The sequence below is a fragment of the Jaculus jaculus genome, chromosome 4 (assembly GCF_020740685.1).
Source record: "Jaculus jaculus isolate mJacJac1 chromosome 4, mJacJac1.mat.Y.cur, whole genome shotgun sequence".
Classification (NCBI taxonomy): domain Eukaryota; kingdom Metazoa; phylum Chordata; class Mammalia; order Rodentia; family Dipodidae; genus Jaculus; species Jaculus jaculus.
In genome coordinates this window covers 125,528,833-125,542,873 of record NC_059105.1, presented here as the reverse complement: position 1 = coordinate 125,542,873, position 14,041 = coordinate 125,528,833, and the positions used below count along the sequence as shown (strand labels likewise).

At 42.0% G+C, this 14,041-nt stretch overlaps 1 protein-coding gene across 3 annotated transcripts in view; it reads left to right on the top strand.

Annotated features, from left to right (window-relative positions):
* Positions 1–1,916: 1,916 nt before the first annotated feature.
* Ppp4r3b (protein phosphatase 4 regulatory subunit 3B) overlaps positions 1,917–14,041 on the top strand; it is a 107,272-nt gene continuing 95,147 nt past the window's right edge. For 2 of the 3 annotated variants that reach the window (XM_045146837.1, XM_004668962.2), the window contains exons 1-2: positions 1,918–2,619; positions 3,902–3,957. In XM_045146837.1, the coding sequence (XP_045002772.1) occupies positions 2,478–2,619; positions 3,902–3,957 (198 nt within the window). In that variant the 5' untranslated portion in view covers positions 1,918–2,477. Of the gene's footprint in view, positions 2,620–3,901; positions 3,958–14,041 lie in introns of all 3 variants that reach the window. The other variant, XM_045146836.1, reaches the window with a different exon arrangement.

Sequence of the window (14,041 nt, the reverse complement as noted above, 5' to 3'; positions counted from 1 at the left end):
AGAGAGGGAGAGGGAGGGAAAGAGGCAAACAGAGAATGGGCATGCCAGGGCCTCCAGCCAGCACCAATGAACTCCAGATGTATCTGGCTTATGTGGGTACTGGGGAGTTGAACCTGGGTCTTTAGGCTTCACAATTGACTTAACTGCTAAGTCATTTCCCCAGCCCAAGAGTTCCATTCTTGTGCCATGGGGAGGTGGTATTTCCTAATTCTCTCTGGGTCTCAATCTCTAACTGAAAGTACTTAAAAAAGAAGTTACTTTTCTCCTATTCTCCTTCACATCTACTTTTTTAAAATTTGTTTTTCTTTTTCTTTTTTAAATTTTATTTATTTCAGAGAGAGAAAGAGGCAGATACACGGGGGTGGGTGGGGTGGGGGGGTGGGGTGGTGGTGGTGGAGGATGTGTGCCAGGCCCTCCAGCCACTGCAAACAAACTCCAGATGCAAGAACCACCTTGTTATATGGCTTATGTGGGTCTGAATGGAACCGAGGTCCTTTGGCTTTGCAGGCAAACACCTTAACCATCTCTCCAGCCCTTTTTGTTTGTTTTTCAAGGTAGTGCCTCAATCTAGCCAGTTGATCTGAAACTCATTCTGTAGTCCAGCGCTGGTCTAGAACTCACAACGATCTTCCTACCTTAGTCTCCTGAGTGCCTGGCACACTGGTCTACCTTCTACTTTTATTTTATTTTGAGGCAGGGTCTTGCTCTAGCCCAGGCTGACCTGGAAATCACTATGTAATCTCAGGCTAGCCTTGAACTCATGGTGATCCTCCTACCTCTGCCAATGACAGCAAATGAACTCCAGACGCATGTGCCACCTTGCACATTCGCCTTACCTGGACCCTAGGGAATCGAATTTGGGTCCTTTGGGTTTGCAGGCAAATGTTTTACTATTAAGCCATCTCTCTAGCTCTATTCCCACTTTTCTTTTTTTCTTTTTTTGGTTTTTCGAGGTAGGGTCTCACTCTGGCTCAGGCTGACCTGGAATTCACTATGTGGTCTCAGGGTGGCCTCGAACTCATGGTGATCCTTCTACCTCTGCCTCCCGAGTGCTGGGATTAAAGGCGTGCGCCACCACGCCCGGCTATTCCCACTTTTCAAAGAAAAATATTTATGTATCAAATTTTGAAATACACACATACACTTCTAACGTAGCACTTATCATGTATGACACAGTGCAGGGCAAAACATAAGCACATTTTGAGGAGGCTACTGATGACTACAACTCCCAAAATGCACTATGGGTCAATGAGCACACCTCGCACTTATGTTTTAGGTTTAGGGGTTGTTGTAAAAGACCGACACCTAGACAAAAGAATAAGATGGAACTACACCTCAAACTCCGAGCAGTCCCTGCAGGGTGTAATAACGCGAATGCAGAGGACCCTTTAGATTATTCAGTGATGTAGTGATGGAGATGAGAACTCTGGCCGACTCGAGTTATCAAAACAGCGCTCTCTAGGAAGGGTGGTCCCCCCTTTCCCTTACTTTCTGATGTTACACACACGAATATATCTTCATGAAGCAGAAGCTATGCTTCCCTGCAGGCAGCTAGTAGGAAGCGGTGGATGCTCTGGCGGGAAACAGGAAATAGTCAAAACTCCTCCAGAACAATAGAATTGCCCGAGACCTAGTGGTCAAGGAACACCTTAGTTCCATCTTGCAGAAAGCAGCTGGAGCTTTTTTCTCACTCCCTTAACAGGCTGAGTCCCCAACAATCAGTGCGTGTGCAACTCCCGCAACTTTGCTTCTGGTCAGTTATATTCAAGGGTTCGGACTTCTCAGACTGGCTTGGTTTTGCTCTCAGACCTAGACCGCAAACCCACAACTGGACACTAAACCTCCACTGCAATTCACAGAAGTCTACCAAGGCGCAGACTGGGAAATCTCGCGAGAACTTCCGGCCCCAACCGAGATCTGGAGCCAGGAGGTGGGGCCGAAAGAGGAGGAAGTCCCCTCGCAGGCCTTCTCACCTTTTCGCGTCCTCCTCGCGAGAGCACCGAGCATTTTTGGCTCGGGAAGCGCGTACAGAGGTAGAGGTGCGTGCCTTGGGCTCGTCGGCCGCCGTAGCCCCTGCGAGGACAGCCCGTGCGAGCCTACTGGAAGAGGAAGAGAAAGACAGAGAGTCGGGTTACAAGATGGCCGATCTGTAGTAGTTACGGCGGCGGCGGCGGCGGCGGCGGCGGGGAGCCACCGCGCTCTGGGGCGCAAAGGAAGGGGAGAGAGAGTGTGTGCAAGGGCGGAGTGAGGGCTAACGGAGGCTCCGGGGGAAGGCGTCTCGGTGGCTTTTGTCACCCTTCTCGCGGCCGAACCTTTGGAGCCATGGTGAAGTTGGGCCTTTCCAGAGCCTCAGCCACCGCCGTCGCCACCAGCACCGCCGCCGCCGCCGCCGCCGCCGCCTCTGCCTCTCGGGAGTGAGGGGTGCGGACGAGGTGAGCGACGAGGCGGCGGCCGCAGTGGTGGGGACCGCAGCCACCATGTCGGACACGCGGCGGCGGGTGAAGGTCTATACCCTGAACGAAGACCGGCAGTGGGACGACCGCGGCACGGGGCACGTCTCGTCCACGTACGTCGAGGAGCTCAAGGGGATGTCGCTGCTCGTCCGCGCCGAGTCCGACGGTAAGGCGATGGGAACCTTCGGCCGGGGGAGCCTCGAGGCGCGGGCCGGCCCGTGCTCTCTCGGCCCCCTCGGGACGGCGTGTGGTCCTCCAGATCAAAACAAACTGTTCTGCCTGGATTTCCCCTCCGTCGACGGCCGCGGCTTCGCAGTTCCCCCGCCTCATCCCTTATTAAGAACTTGACTCCTTCCTCCCCAACCTCTGCTCCCGGCCAAGGCTCAGCGTGAGAGTGGGAGGAAGTCGGAAGAGTCCCACCGAGGCCCCGCTAGCCCCGGAGCTGACACCTCCCACCTGCGGGCACATTCCTTTCCGTTACGTGTCTAGTGAAACTTTACTGAGTACCTTTTCTTTAGGTTTTACCGGCCTTTGGTTGCTGCAGTCGACAGGTGCTTGGGAAAACCAAAACGCACCTTTTGGAGTTATAACCGACTGTTGCCACGATACATGCCCGCACAAGCACGTCTTTAGTATTGTATGCCTTCAGGCTGCCTTTGGAGGGTACTATGAAAAGGTGGATCTCCCTTAAGCTCAGCAAGTTAGGACACCAAACTCACAATTCTTAACTGTATGAGGCCTGTGAAGTATTTAATAACATTAACAAATAAAGAACCATATAAAGACACTTTTTACTGCATATTCAGAATGTCCCGATCGGGGTGTGGATCTTACTTAGACTAACAGTCTTAGATTTATTCTTAACAAAATTTGTACTTCTTGAGTTTTACCTTTTGTCTTCAATTGTCACATTCCTTTTTTCTTTTTATTATTATTATTATTTGGTATTTCATGGTAAAGTCCATTCTAGCCCAGGCTGACCTGGAATTCACTATGGAGTTGTCAGGGTGGCTTCGAACTCATGGTAATCCATCCTCCTCCTTCTACATCTCAAGTGCTGGGATTCAAAGGCATGTGTCACCTTGCCAGGCCTATCACATTCATTTCTCCATTAGGTATCCTTTTGTTTTTAGGGTTAGGAAAAAAATAAATGCAGCAGTGTAATTTGTTTAGTAACTACTTCTCTTGATCTTTGTGAATGTGTTTTGTTAGACAGGACATGCAATGAAACAACTTTTGTTGAAATAAAGGGCATATAAAGATGGGATGAAATATTATGCATCTTAATAATTATAAGTTAAACATGTAGCTTGGATTTGGAGAGAAAATGAAAATTAGAATATATTTTGTTGCTTCATATGTTTAGCTGGATAAAGAGACATGAAAAATTTGTGAGGTGTTTTCAAAATTTTTGTAAGTTGAGATTAATGTTTTTTTTAATCTTTCAGGATCACTACTCTTGGAATCAAAGATAAATCCAAACACTGCATATCAGAAACAGCAGGCAAGTAGTCATCTGTCTTTAACTTAAAAGACTTCATTTCGCTAGTGTTCTGACCTAGTTGGATATGCTTTCCTGACAAGAAGAAAAAAAAAAAAAACCAACCTGGTAAACAAAGTTAGAGACCATGTGTATTTACCTTCCAATTTGAAAGTTTCTGGCTGAAAGTGAAAGTTCTTATACTGGCAACAATCTATCACTGTCTTTGAAGGGAGCAACTGTTTGTATTAGAATACAACGTGTTAGTTTTATTTAACAGCAGGTTCTCTTCTGTGCTCACATTTGAAAGAAAGGGCTTAAAAGAAAATTGAGATTGTTAAAATATTCAGAGCAGCGGGGCATGGTGGCTCATGCCTTTAATCCCAGCACTTGGAGGCAGAGGTGGGAGGATCACTGTGAGTTCGAGGCCACCCTGAGACAACATAGTGAATCCAGGTCAGCCTGAGCAAAGAGTGAGACCCTACCTTGGGGGTGGGGAATCAAAGCAAGGAAACCCTGAATGTGGTTGAAGTTAGATCCTTTGAGTTAACTGAAAAAAATTTTAAAGTAGTAGTATTGAAATCCTGTTTTTTAGTCATATTATAATTTTCTTATAATGACCAATGGGTACTTTACAAACATGCATATTGCCTATTCTGTAACATTTCCTGTTAATATTTATTGTCATTTTAGGAAAGGAAATCTGTGTTTTTTAGTATGCCTAATGATTTAATGTGAAAATTGTAGCTGCACTCCAATCTTTATCTGTGTGTGCTTTCACTTTTATTATAAAATATAATGAAATACATCAAAATTGTAAAGCATAGAAGATACTATTATAGGTACCTGTAACACCATCAGATCTAACAATGTTAGCATACTATATTTGTTTCAAATCTTTTTTGTAATTTTGACATGGTAGAGTTAAAGCCCCCTTTGTATTTATCACTTTTGTCTATTTTCTCCTTCCTGTAGGTAACACTGTTCTGAAATTGATGTGTATTCTTTCTGTACATGGTTTTTGTATAACTTTACAGCATATGTGTGCATCTATAAATATTTAGTCTTGTGTTTTTAATTGTTACACTATTGACATCCTCTTAGCTGTATTCTGAAAATTGCATTTTTGCTCATTTATTTTGAAAATTTATTCATGTTGATGTTGATCTAATTTTCTTATACTATATTCTGATGTATATGAGGTATTTTGATTATTTCTATTTTTGTGTATGTGGTATGTAACATCAACATGGCAGAGATTTTTGAAAGAAAAGAAGTATTTTAGGATTATATTTGTAGTATCAAGTCTATTTTCAAGGTCTATGAAAATTTGGATGTCCAGAAACAAATACCTCACAGTTCAAAAAATAAAATTACTCTGTTGCATAGCTTATTAATAGTAAAAGTTTTACTGTAAATAACTGTTCTATGCATGTAATATGCTCTTAATTCTTCAAAATGTATTTTTAAAAAATTTTTGTTTATTTGTTTGAGAGAGATAAAGAGGTAGAGAGAGAGAGAATATGGGTGTGTAGAGCTTTCAGTCACTGCAAATGAACTCCAGAAGTATGCACCACATTGTGCATGTGGTTTATGTGGGTCCTGGGGAATTGAACCTGGGTCCTTTGGCTTTGCAAGCTGGCACCTTAACTGGTAGGCCATCCCTTCCGCCTCATGTTTTTTTGTTGTTTTTGTTTTTCAAGGTAGGGTCTTGCTCTAGCCCAGGCTGACCTGGAATTCACTCTGTAGTCTCAGGGTGGTCTTTAACTCTCTTGTTGATCCTCCTATCTCTGCTTCCCAAGTGCTGGGATTAAAGGTATGTGCCACCATGTCTGGCCAAAATATATTTTGTTTTGTTTTGTTTTTTGAGGGAGCGTCTTGCTCTAGCCAAGTCTGACCTTAAATTCACTATGTTCTCTCAGTCTCATCTTGAATGCTCAGTTATCCTCCTACCTCTGTGTCCCAAGTGCTGGGATTAAAGGTGTGTGGCACCATGCCTAGCTTCAAAATAAATAAATTTTATATATATATATATATATATATATATATATATATATATATATATATATATATAAATATATATAAATATATGGGTTTTTTTTTGGCTTTTCGAGGAAGGGTTTCACTCTAGACAAGGCTGACTTGGATTCACTATGTAGTCTCAGGGTAGACTCGAATTTAACGGTAATCCTCCTACCTCGTAGCCTCCCGAGTGCTGGGATTAAAGGCAGGCACCACCACGCCTGGCTCACCAGCTTCAAAATATTTTTAATGGTGATATTCCACTAATTTTTAACCCCAATACTTAGAAAGAATTCCAGGTCAGCTGGAGCTAGAGTGAGATCCTACCTCAAAAAAAAAAAAAAAAAAGCTAGAGATATGGCTTAAGTAGTTAAGGCACTAGCCTGAAAAGCCTAAGGATGCAGGTTTGACTCCCCAGTACCCATGTAAGCCAGATTCTTTTGGTGTAGAATCAAACCTTTTTTTTTTTTTTTGGTGTGGTTTTTGTGAGATGGGGTCTTGCTATAGTCCAGGCTGACCAGGAATTTACTATGATGTAGTCTCAGGGTGCTCTGGAACTCATGGCAGTCCTCCTATTTCTGCCTCACACGTGCTGGGATTAAAGGTGTGTGGCACCGTACCTGGCACAAACATTTGTCTTTAATTGAAGATGTTTTCACCTATCTTAGATATTTTTTTTATAAAAAATAACAGAGTGAATGATGCAAATAGAGAGAGTGGGCATACCACGGCTTCCAGCTACTGCAAATGAACACCAGTTGCATGCACCACTTTGTGTATCTGGCTTACATGGGTACTGGGGAGTCAAACCTGCATCCTTAGGCTTTTCAGGCTAGTGCCTTAACTACTTAAGCCATATCTCTAGCTTTTTTTTTTGAGGTAGGATCTCACTCTAGCTCCAGCTGACCTGGAATTCACTCTGTAGTCTCAGGGTGGCCTCAAACTCATGTGATTCTCCCACCTCAGCCTCCCAAATGCTGGGATTAAAGGTATGTGCCACCATGTTTGGCCAAAATATATTTTGTTTTTCGAGGTAGCATCTTGCTCTAGCCAAGTCTGACCTTAAATTCACTATGTTCTCTCAAGCTGGTCTTGAACACTCATACCCCTGTGTCCCAAGTGCTGGGCTTAAAGGTGTGTGCCACTGTGCCCGGCTTCAAAAAAAGAAAATGCATATATGTATACATGGACATTTATATATGCATATATATACATATACATATTTTTTGGCTTTTCAAGGTAGGGTTTCACTCTAGTCCAGGCTGACCTGGATTCACTATGTAGTCACCATGCCCCTGGCTGTTAATACTATTGAAAAGATCATATTAAGCAGATGTATAATTAAAAAGTAGTTCTCAGCTGGGCACGGTGGTGCACGCCTTTAATCCCAGCACTTGGGAGACAGAGGTAGGAGGATTGCCATGAGTTCAAGGCCACCCTGAGATGACAGAGTTAATTATAGGTCAGCCTGGACCAGAGTAAGACCCTACCTCGAAAAACCAAAATAAATAAATAAAAATAAAAATAAGTAGTTCTCCATCGTAGTTAAACAATGGAGGCCTGGTGTGGTGGCTCATACCTTTAATCCTAGCATTGGGGAGGTAGGATTGCTGTGAGTTCAAGGCTTCCCTGAGGTTGGCCTGAGCTAGAGTGAAACTCTACCTTGCAAAAACCAAAAACAACAACAAAAAAACAATGGACCTGGGTGTGGTGGTGCATGCCTTTAAGGTAGGAGGATCATGTGAGTTGGAGGCCACCCTGAGATGACATAGTGAATTCCAGGTGAGCTAGAGTGAGACCCTACCTCGAAAAACCAAAAATTAAAAAATAAAATAGACACTGGTTGTTTGAATACTTAAGAATCTTGGTAGGATACTTTCATGTGTAATGTTACTCTGCCAAAAAAGTAGTTCTAGAGGGAAAAAAAATTGTCTTTGAGGTAGGTTCTTACTCTAGCCCAGGCTTACTTGCAATTCATTATGTCATCTCAGGATGGCCTTGAACTCAGTGATCCTCCTACCTTGTCTGGAGTGCTGGGATTCGAGGTGTGTGCCATCACACCTGGTTTAGAGAAATTCTTGTATGCATTAAATACTTGCAAAGCACTGGAGAAAAATGTTTCATTATTAATTTTTTATTATTTATTTTTTTTGAGAGAGAGACAGACACAGAGAGAAAGACAGATAGAGGGAGAGAGAGAGAATGGGCACGCCAGGGCTTCCAGCCTCTGCAAACGAACTCCAGACGCGTGCGCCCCCTTGTGCATCTGGCTAACGTGAGACCTGGGGAACCGAGCCTCGAACCGGGGTCCTTAGGCTTCACAGGCAAGCGCTTAACCGCTAAGCCATCTCTCCAGCCCTATTTATTTTTTTTGATGTAAGGTTTCACCCAGAACTCAGTCTGTAGCTCCAGGCTTGCTTTAAACTCGTGGTAATCTTCCTACATTTGCCTCCCAAGTGCTGGGGTTGAAGACATTCACTACCACTCCTGGGTTGAGAAAATGTTCTTTAAAAATATATAGCATCTGGGGCTGGGTGTGGCAGTGCATGCCTTTAGTCCTAGCACTCAGGAGGCTGAGGTTGGAGGATAACTGAGTTGCGGGTCAGCCTGGGCCAAGTTGAGACCCTGCTTCAAGAAAAAGGGAACAAAATATGGTATCTGGAAATGTTTACTGTAACTAGTCACATTAAAGTAATAAAATTTAGGGCTTCTTTTTTTTAAACCACAGATTGTTTAAATTAAGATACTTTTACTAAACATTTTTGGTTTATTTTTAGTAAGCATATGAAGGAATTTTTTGGTGCCAATTTCATACATGTAGTAACAAGACTAGAAAAGGTTTGTATGTATACAGCAATGAAAGCTTGTCTATTATTAATAGAGTCATCTGTTCTTTAATTTTGCTAAAATCGACTACTTTTCTGGTTACAGTCAGTCATTTAGCAGTTAGGTTGAATTTAGTTTCTTTGTAATAGGTTTTTTTTCCTGTTTTAATGAAAATCTTGCTCAGTTTGCACTTTTTATCAAATTACACAAATTGGAATTTATGAATATATAAACATTTTTATATGTTCATTGGAATTATTTACAAATAACTTGAGGTTGTTTTTACACATTTATGTATTTGAGAAAGAGACAGGAGGAGGCAGATAGAGAGTGCAGCAGGGCCTCCAGCCACTTCCTTTAAAAAAAATGTATTTGAGAGAGAAAGAGAGAGAGAGGAAGACAGAAGGAGGCAGATAGAATGGAGTTCTTAAATAGATTAGTCAGAAACTTATTTCCAAAATTTACAAGAAGTACATTATTCATTAAAGGATTTTGAATTCCAACCATGAGTGAGTAAGTGAATTTATATAGAATACTTTGCTATGTTAAAATGGAGAAAATTCATATTTAATATTAGCATTAACAATGATCCAGCTACTAAATTATTTGCTCAGAATACATATAGCCCCCTACCCCAGGCAATGTAGGCTTAAAATAAATTGGAATAAGTTCAGTTGAATGTCAAATGACTGAATGTCAAAAGATTCTTACTGATTCATTGTGCTTCCCTACTGTGTCTGTTACTGAATAAGGTTATGAGGAATTGTGCTCTCTTTTTTATTTTTATTTTATTTATTTATTCATTTGACAGAGAAAGAGGGGGAGAGAGAATATGGGCACAGTAGGACCTCCAGCCACTTCAAACAAACTCCAGAAACATGCAACCCTTGTGCATCTGGCTAATGGGGGTTCTGGGGAATTGAACCTGTGTCCTTTGGCTTTGCAGGCAAGCACCCTAGCAGCTAAACACTCTCTCCAGCCCCTCAATAAATTTCATAAGTGTTTAAGCAAACGCATTAAGAAAAGAAGTGAATGATTGTACAGTACAATATGAAACAAAGTGCTTGATACGTATGTCAGAAATTTAGGTTATTTTAAATCAAGCTCACTGATATTAACTAATTGAATGATATATATTTAGTTTTGTGGTAATGGATTTAAGGGAGGTTTCTTTTTTTTTTTTTTTGGTTTTTCGAGGTAGGGTCTCACTCTGGCTCAGGCTGACCTGGAATTCACTATGTAGTCTCAGGGTGGCCTTGAACTCTTGGCGATACTCCTACCACTGCCTCCCGAGTGCTGGGATTAAAGGCGTGTGCCACCACGCCCGACTAAGGGAGAATTTTTTTATTTTGTTTTTTTTTTGTTTTGTTTTTTGAGGTAGGGTCTCACTCTAGCTCAGGCTGACCTGGAATTTATCTGTAGTCTGAGGGTGGCCTTGAATCCACATTATCCTCGTACCTCTGCCTCCTGAGTGCTGGGATTAAAGGCATGCCACCCTGCTTTAAGGGAGAAATTTAAGAAAGTCCTTACCTCAGTTTTATTGGGAGGCCAAATACCAAAGTAAAACAATTACAGTGATAATACAATAGCTAATGATAATACAATAGTGTTTTAATAGGGAGATGGCTCAGCAATTGAAGGCACTTAAAGCCTGCCAGTCACCTATATACAGCTGGTATGGGGGTTCCTTTGCAATGGCAAGGGACCCTGATGTATGTGCACACATGTGCATATAAATAAATTACTAAAAATTTTAAAGGTTTAACCTAATCCTTAACTGAAAGGCATATGAAAGCATTAAATAGGCTGTTGGCTGATATATAGAAAAAATGTGAGGTCATATGAGGTATATGCCAATAAAATACATAAATAGCAAACTTGTATTCCATAGTCATGGGCATGGAAATTTGTTTAATTTATCTTTTATTAACAACTTCCATAATTATAAACAATATCCCACGGTAATACTCTCCCTCCCCCCACTTTCCCCTTTGAAACTCCATTTTCCGTCATATCCCCTCCTCCTCAAACTGTCTCTTTTATTTTGATGTCATCATCTTTTCCTCCTATTATAATGTCTTGTGTAGATAGTGTCAGAATTATTAAGGAAAACTTCAGTCTTGGTAGCAGTAGTAGTGGTTGTGGTTCCTGAAGGAAATAATGCACCTGTTGAGACAGGTATTAAACCGCTTTGATGTAGTTTTCTAAACAAAAGGGAGCCATTATAAATCCTTGTGTGGACCAAAATGCTAAAAGTGATGTTGCATTTAAGGAAACCACTATGACAGTGTTATGAATAATAAATGAGGAACATGGTGGAGCAGAAGAGCTTTGAGTCCAAGGCTTTTGTAACAATTCTCATAAAAGAAAGAAAAGTTGAGAAAATAGAGTTGAAGAAGCAGAGCTCTAGTATATTCTTATGAAAGTACTAGAAATCTTGTTGAATGATTAAATATAGGGAATCAAAGATCATTTGTAGTGTTTCTGCTTCTTTGTGGCTCAAAAATATGATTGTTCATTCCAGAAAGTGGGACATCAACAAAGCTTACATTCACCTTTTAGCTTGAGGCTGGTTATGATAAACTTTATTTTTAATATGATGTACATCAGCATAGTTAGAAATTAAAAATATATATGGAAGTGTCTTCTGTGGTGGTTTGAATTTTGTGTCTCCCATACACTCGTGTGTGTGTGTGTGTGTGTGTGTGTGTGTGTGTTGTGTTGTGTTGTTTTTCAAGGTAGGGTCTCACTTTGGTCCAGAGTGACCTGGAATTAACTCTGTCATCTCAGGGTGGCCTTGAACTCATGGCAATCCTCCTACCTCTGCCTCCCAAGTGCTGGGATTAAAGGTGTGCGCCACCACACCCGGCACTCGTGTTTTGAATGCTTGGTTCTGAGCTGATAGCATTTTGAGTGGTGGTCCTTGCTGGAGGAGGGGGAGGTGTGTTTTGGGGGGGGGGTTTAGAGACATAGCTAGCTCCTTTTTGCTAGTGTCGTTCACTCTCTTGTTGCTGTTTGCCACCTGCTTTGTCAAGGAGGTGATGTTAAGCCTCTGCTGATGCCATACTTTCCCTTGCCGTCATGGAGCTTCCCCTCATAAAAACAAAACAAAACAAAAAAAACTTCCATCAGCTGCTTCTGGTAGGGTGCTCTGTCAAGAAAGGAGAAGGTAACTGCTACAGAAAATTGATACCAGATGAGTGTGGTGATTGCTGCTAGGAAGTTAACTGTCTGGCTTATGTTTTTTTGGAACTGGTTTGCAGGAAGACTGTGGAAGGATTTGAAACCTTGGCCTAAGTGATGTCTTACAGTTATAAGTACCTTCATAAACCACTCTGGTCTGAGAATTCAAAGGCCTAAATGCAGTTGAGAACATGGACTCTGCTGGCTTGGCTTATGAGAGTAAGAAAAGCTTTGTCCATACTGGGCTAGAGACAGCTTGTATGAGAGGCTTACTGCCTTTTCCTGTGTCCTGAGAACTTGTGCAGGGTTGCCTGGTATAGAAATGGAGTGGTGTGAGCAGAGGGATATGGCTCGGAAAGAAATGAAATTTTCAGGCTGAGATTGCTCCTTATTCTGCTGCAACTGTTTTTAACCACCATTGAGATTGGGTCAGCTGTTCTGCATTGGGAAACAGGGAGGATGCTGACTGTTTTGAAAGTAGGGGGCCTGCAGCCTGCCCTACAAAATCATGACTATACTACTATTTTAACCTCCAGAGTTGTGAGCCACCACCCTGTCTGGATAGAAAAATAGTTTACAATAGTAATAAACCACTATGTACTGTTAATAGTGTAATCTAAATGACTTAATAGTTCCTGTGGAAGAAAGGCTCATAAGAAAAAAGGCACAATGGCTTCTGCCTGTGGTCCTCTCTGCTTGGAAGGCTGAGGCAGAATTGTGGCTTCAAGGCCAGCCTAGGTAACTTAAAGAGAAAGGGAAATTAGTGAGAGAGAAAAGGAAAAGCTATGCAAATCACATAGGTAACATTTGCAAAGCTGCTGCTGCTGTATCAGTATTATGTGCCCTACTTTGAATCGTTTACTAGTTTGTACTATAGATTTTATAAAATTTTATATTGTAACCTTTTGAGTACTCTGTAAATTGTATGGTTTCATTACACTTTTATTATCAAATGCTGCCACTATTATTTTGAAATTAAATGACAAACAAAATATTAAGAAAAAAGAAAGTAGGGGCCTGAATGCCAAAGGAGTTTTCCTGCTGTTCAGAGGATTAACAAATACAGGAAATAGAGGGTCAGTTTTTGGAAATGGTCACTGGGTGATGTGAGACAGATTGTTGGATTTCCTTAGTGGAGGTCTAATTGAGCGATGTGGATGCACTGTGAGTTGTAATGGAGACCCCAGGGTTTGTATTGGGATGTCAGGACTGTGGGACAACTGCTGGGGAGAACTGCTGGTTCAGGATGGGTTGTTCTCTAGGCTATGAACAGTCTAGCTGGAGGGATGGAATTGGAACTCCAGAGACTTTGTCACTGGTTAAAGATGTTGGACTTGAAGCTGCAGCAGGATTTAATGCTTGCCCCATTTATTTTTATTTTTTCAAGGTAGGGTTTCACTCTAGCCCAGGCTGACCTGAAAATCACTATGGAGTCTCAAGGTGGCCTCGAACTCATGGCAATTCTCCTACCTCTGTCTCCTGAGTGCTGGGATTGAAGGCATGCACCACCATGCCCGGCAAAATTTTTTCTAATTATAAAAAAATACTTTATTTATTTGAAAGAGAAAGAGGGAGAATGGGCCTGCCAGGGCCTCTAGGCACTGCAAATGAACCCCAGACGCATGTTCCACCCTGTGCATTTGGCTTTACGTGGATACTGGGGAATTGAACCTGGGTGTTTAGGCTTTGCTGGCAAATACCTTAACTGCTAAGCCATCTCTCCAGCCCCAGTATTTAGTTTAGTTTTTTTTTGTGTGTGTGTGTTGTTGTTGTTGTTTTGTTTTTCAAAGCAGGATTTTGCTCCAGTTCAGACTTGGATATCACTATGTAGTCTCAGGGTGGCCTTGAACTCAAGGCAATCCTACCTCTGCTTCCCAAGTGCAGGGATTAAAGGCGTGTACCACAACACCCAGGTCTAGTTGTTGTTGTTGTTTTTCCCCTTGCTGGACCGCTAGTACTTTGTTTTTATTTTTTTTCCCCCATGATTATAAAAAATATCCCATGGTAATACCCTCCCGCCCCTCACTTTCCCCTTTGAAACTCCATTCTCCATCGTATCCGTTCCCCATCTTAATCT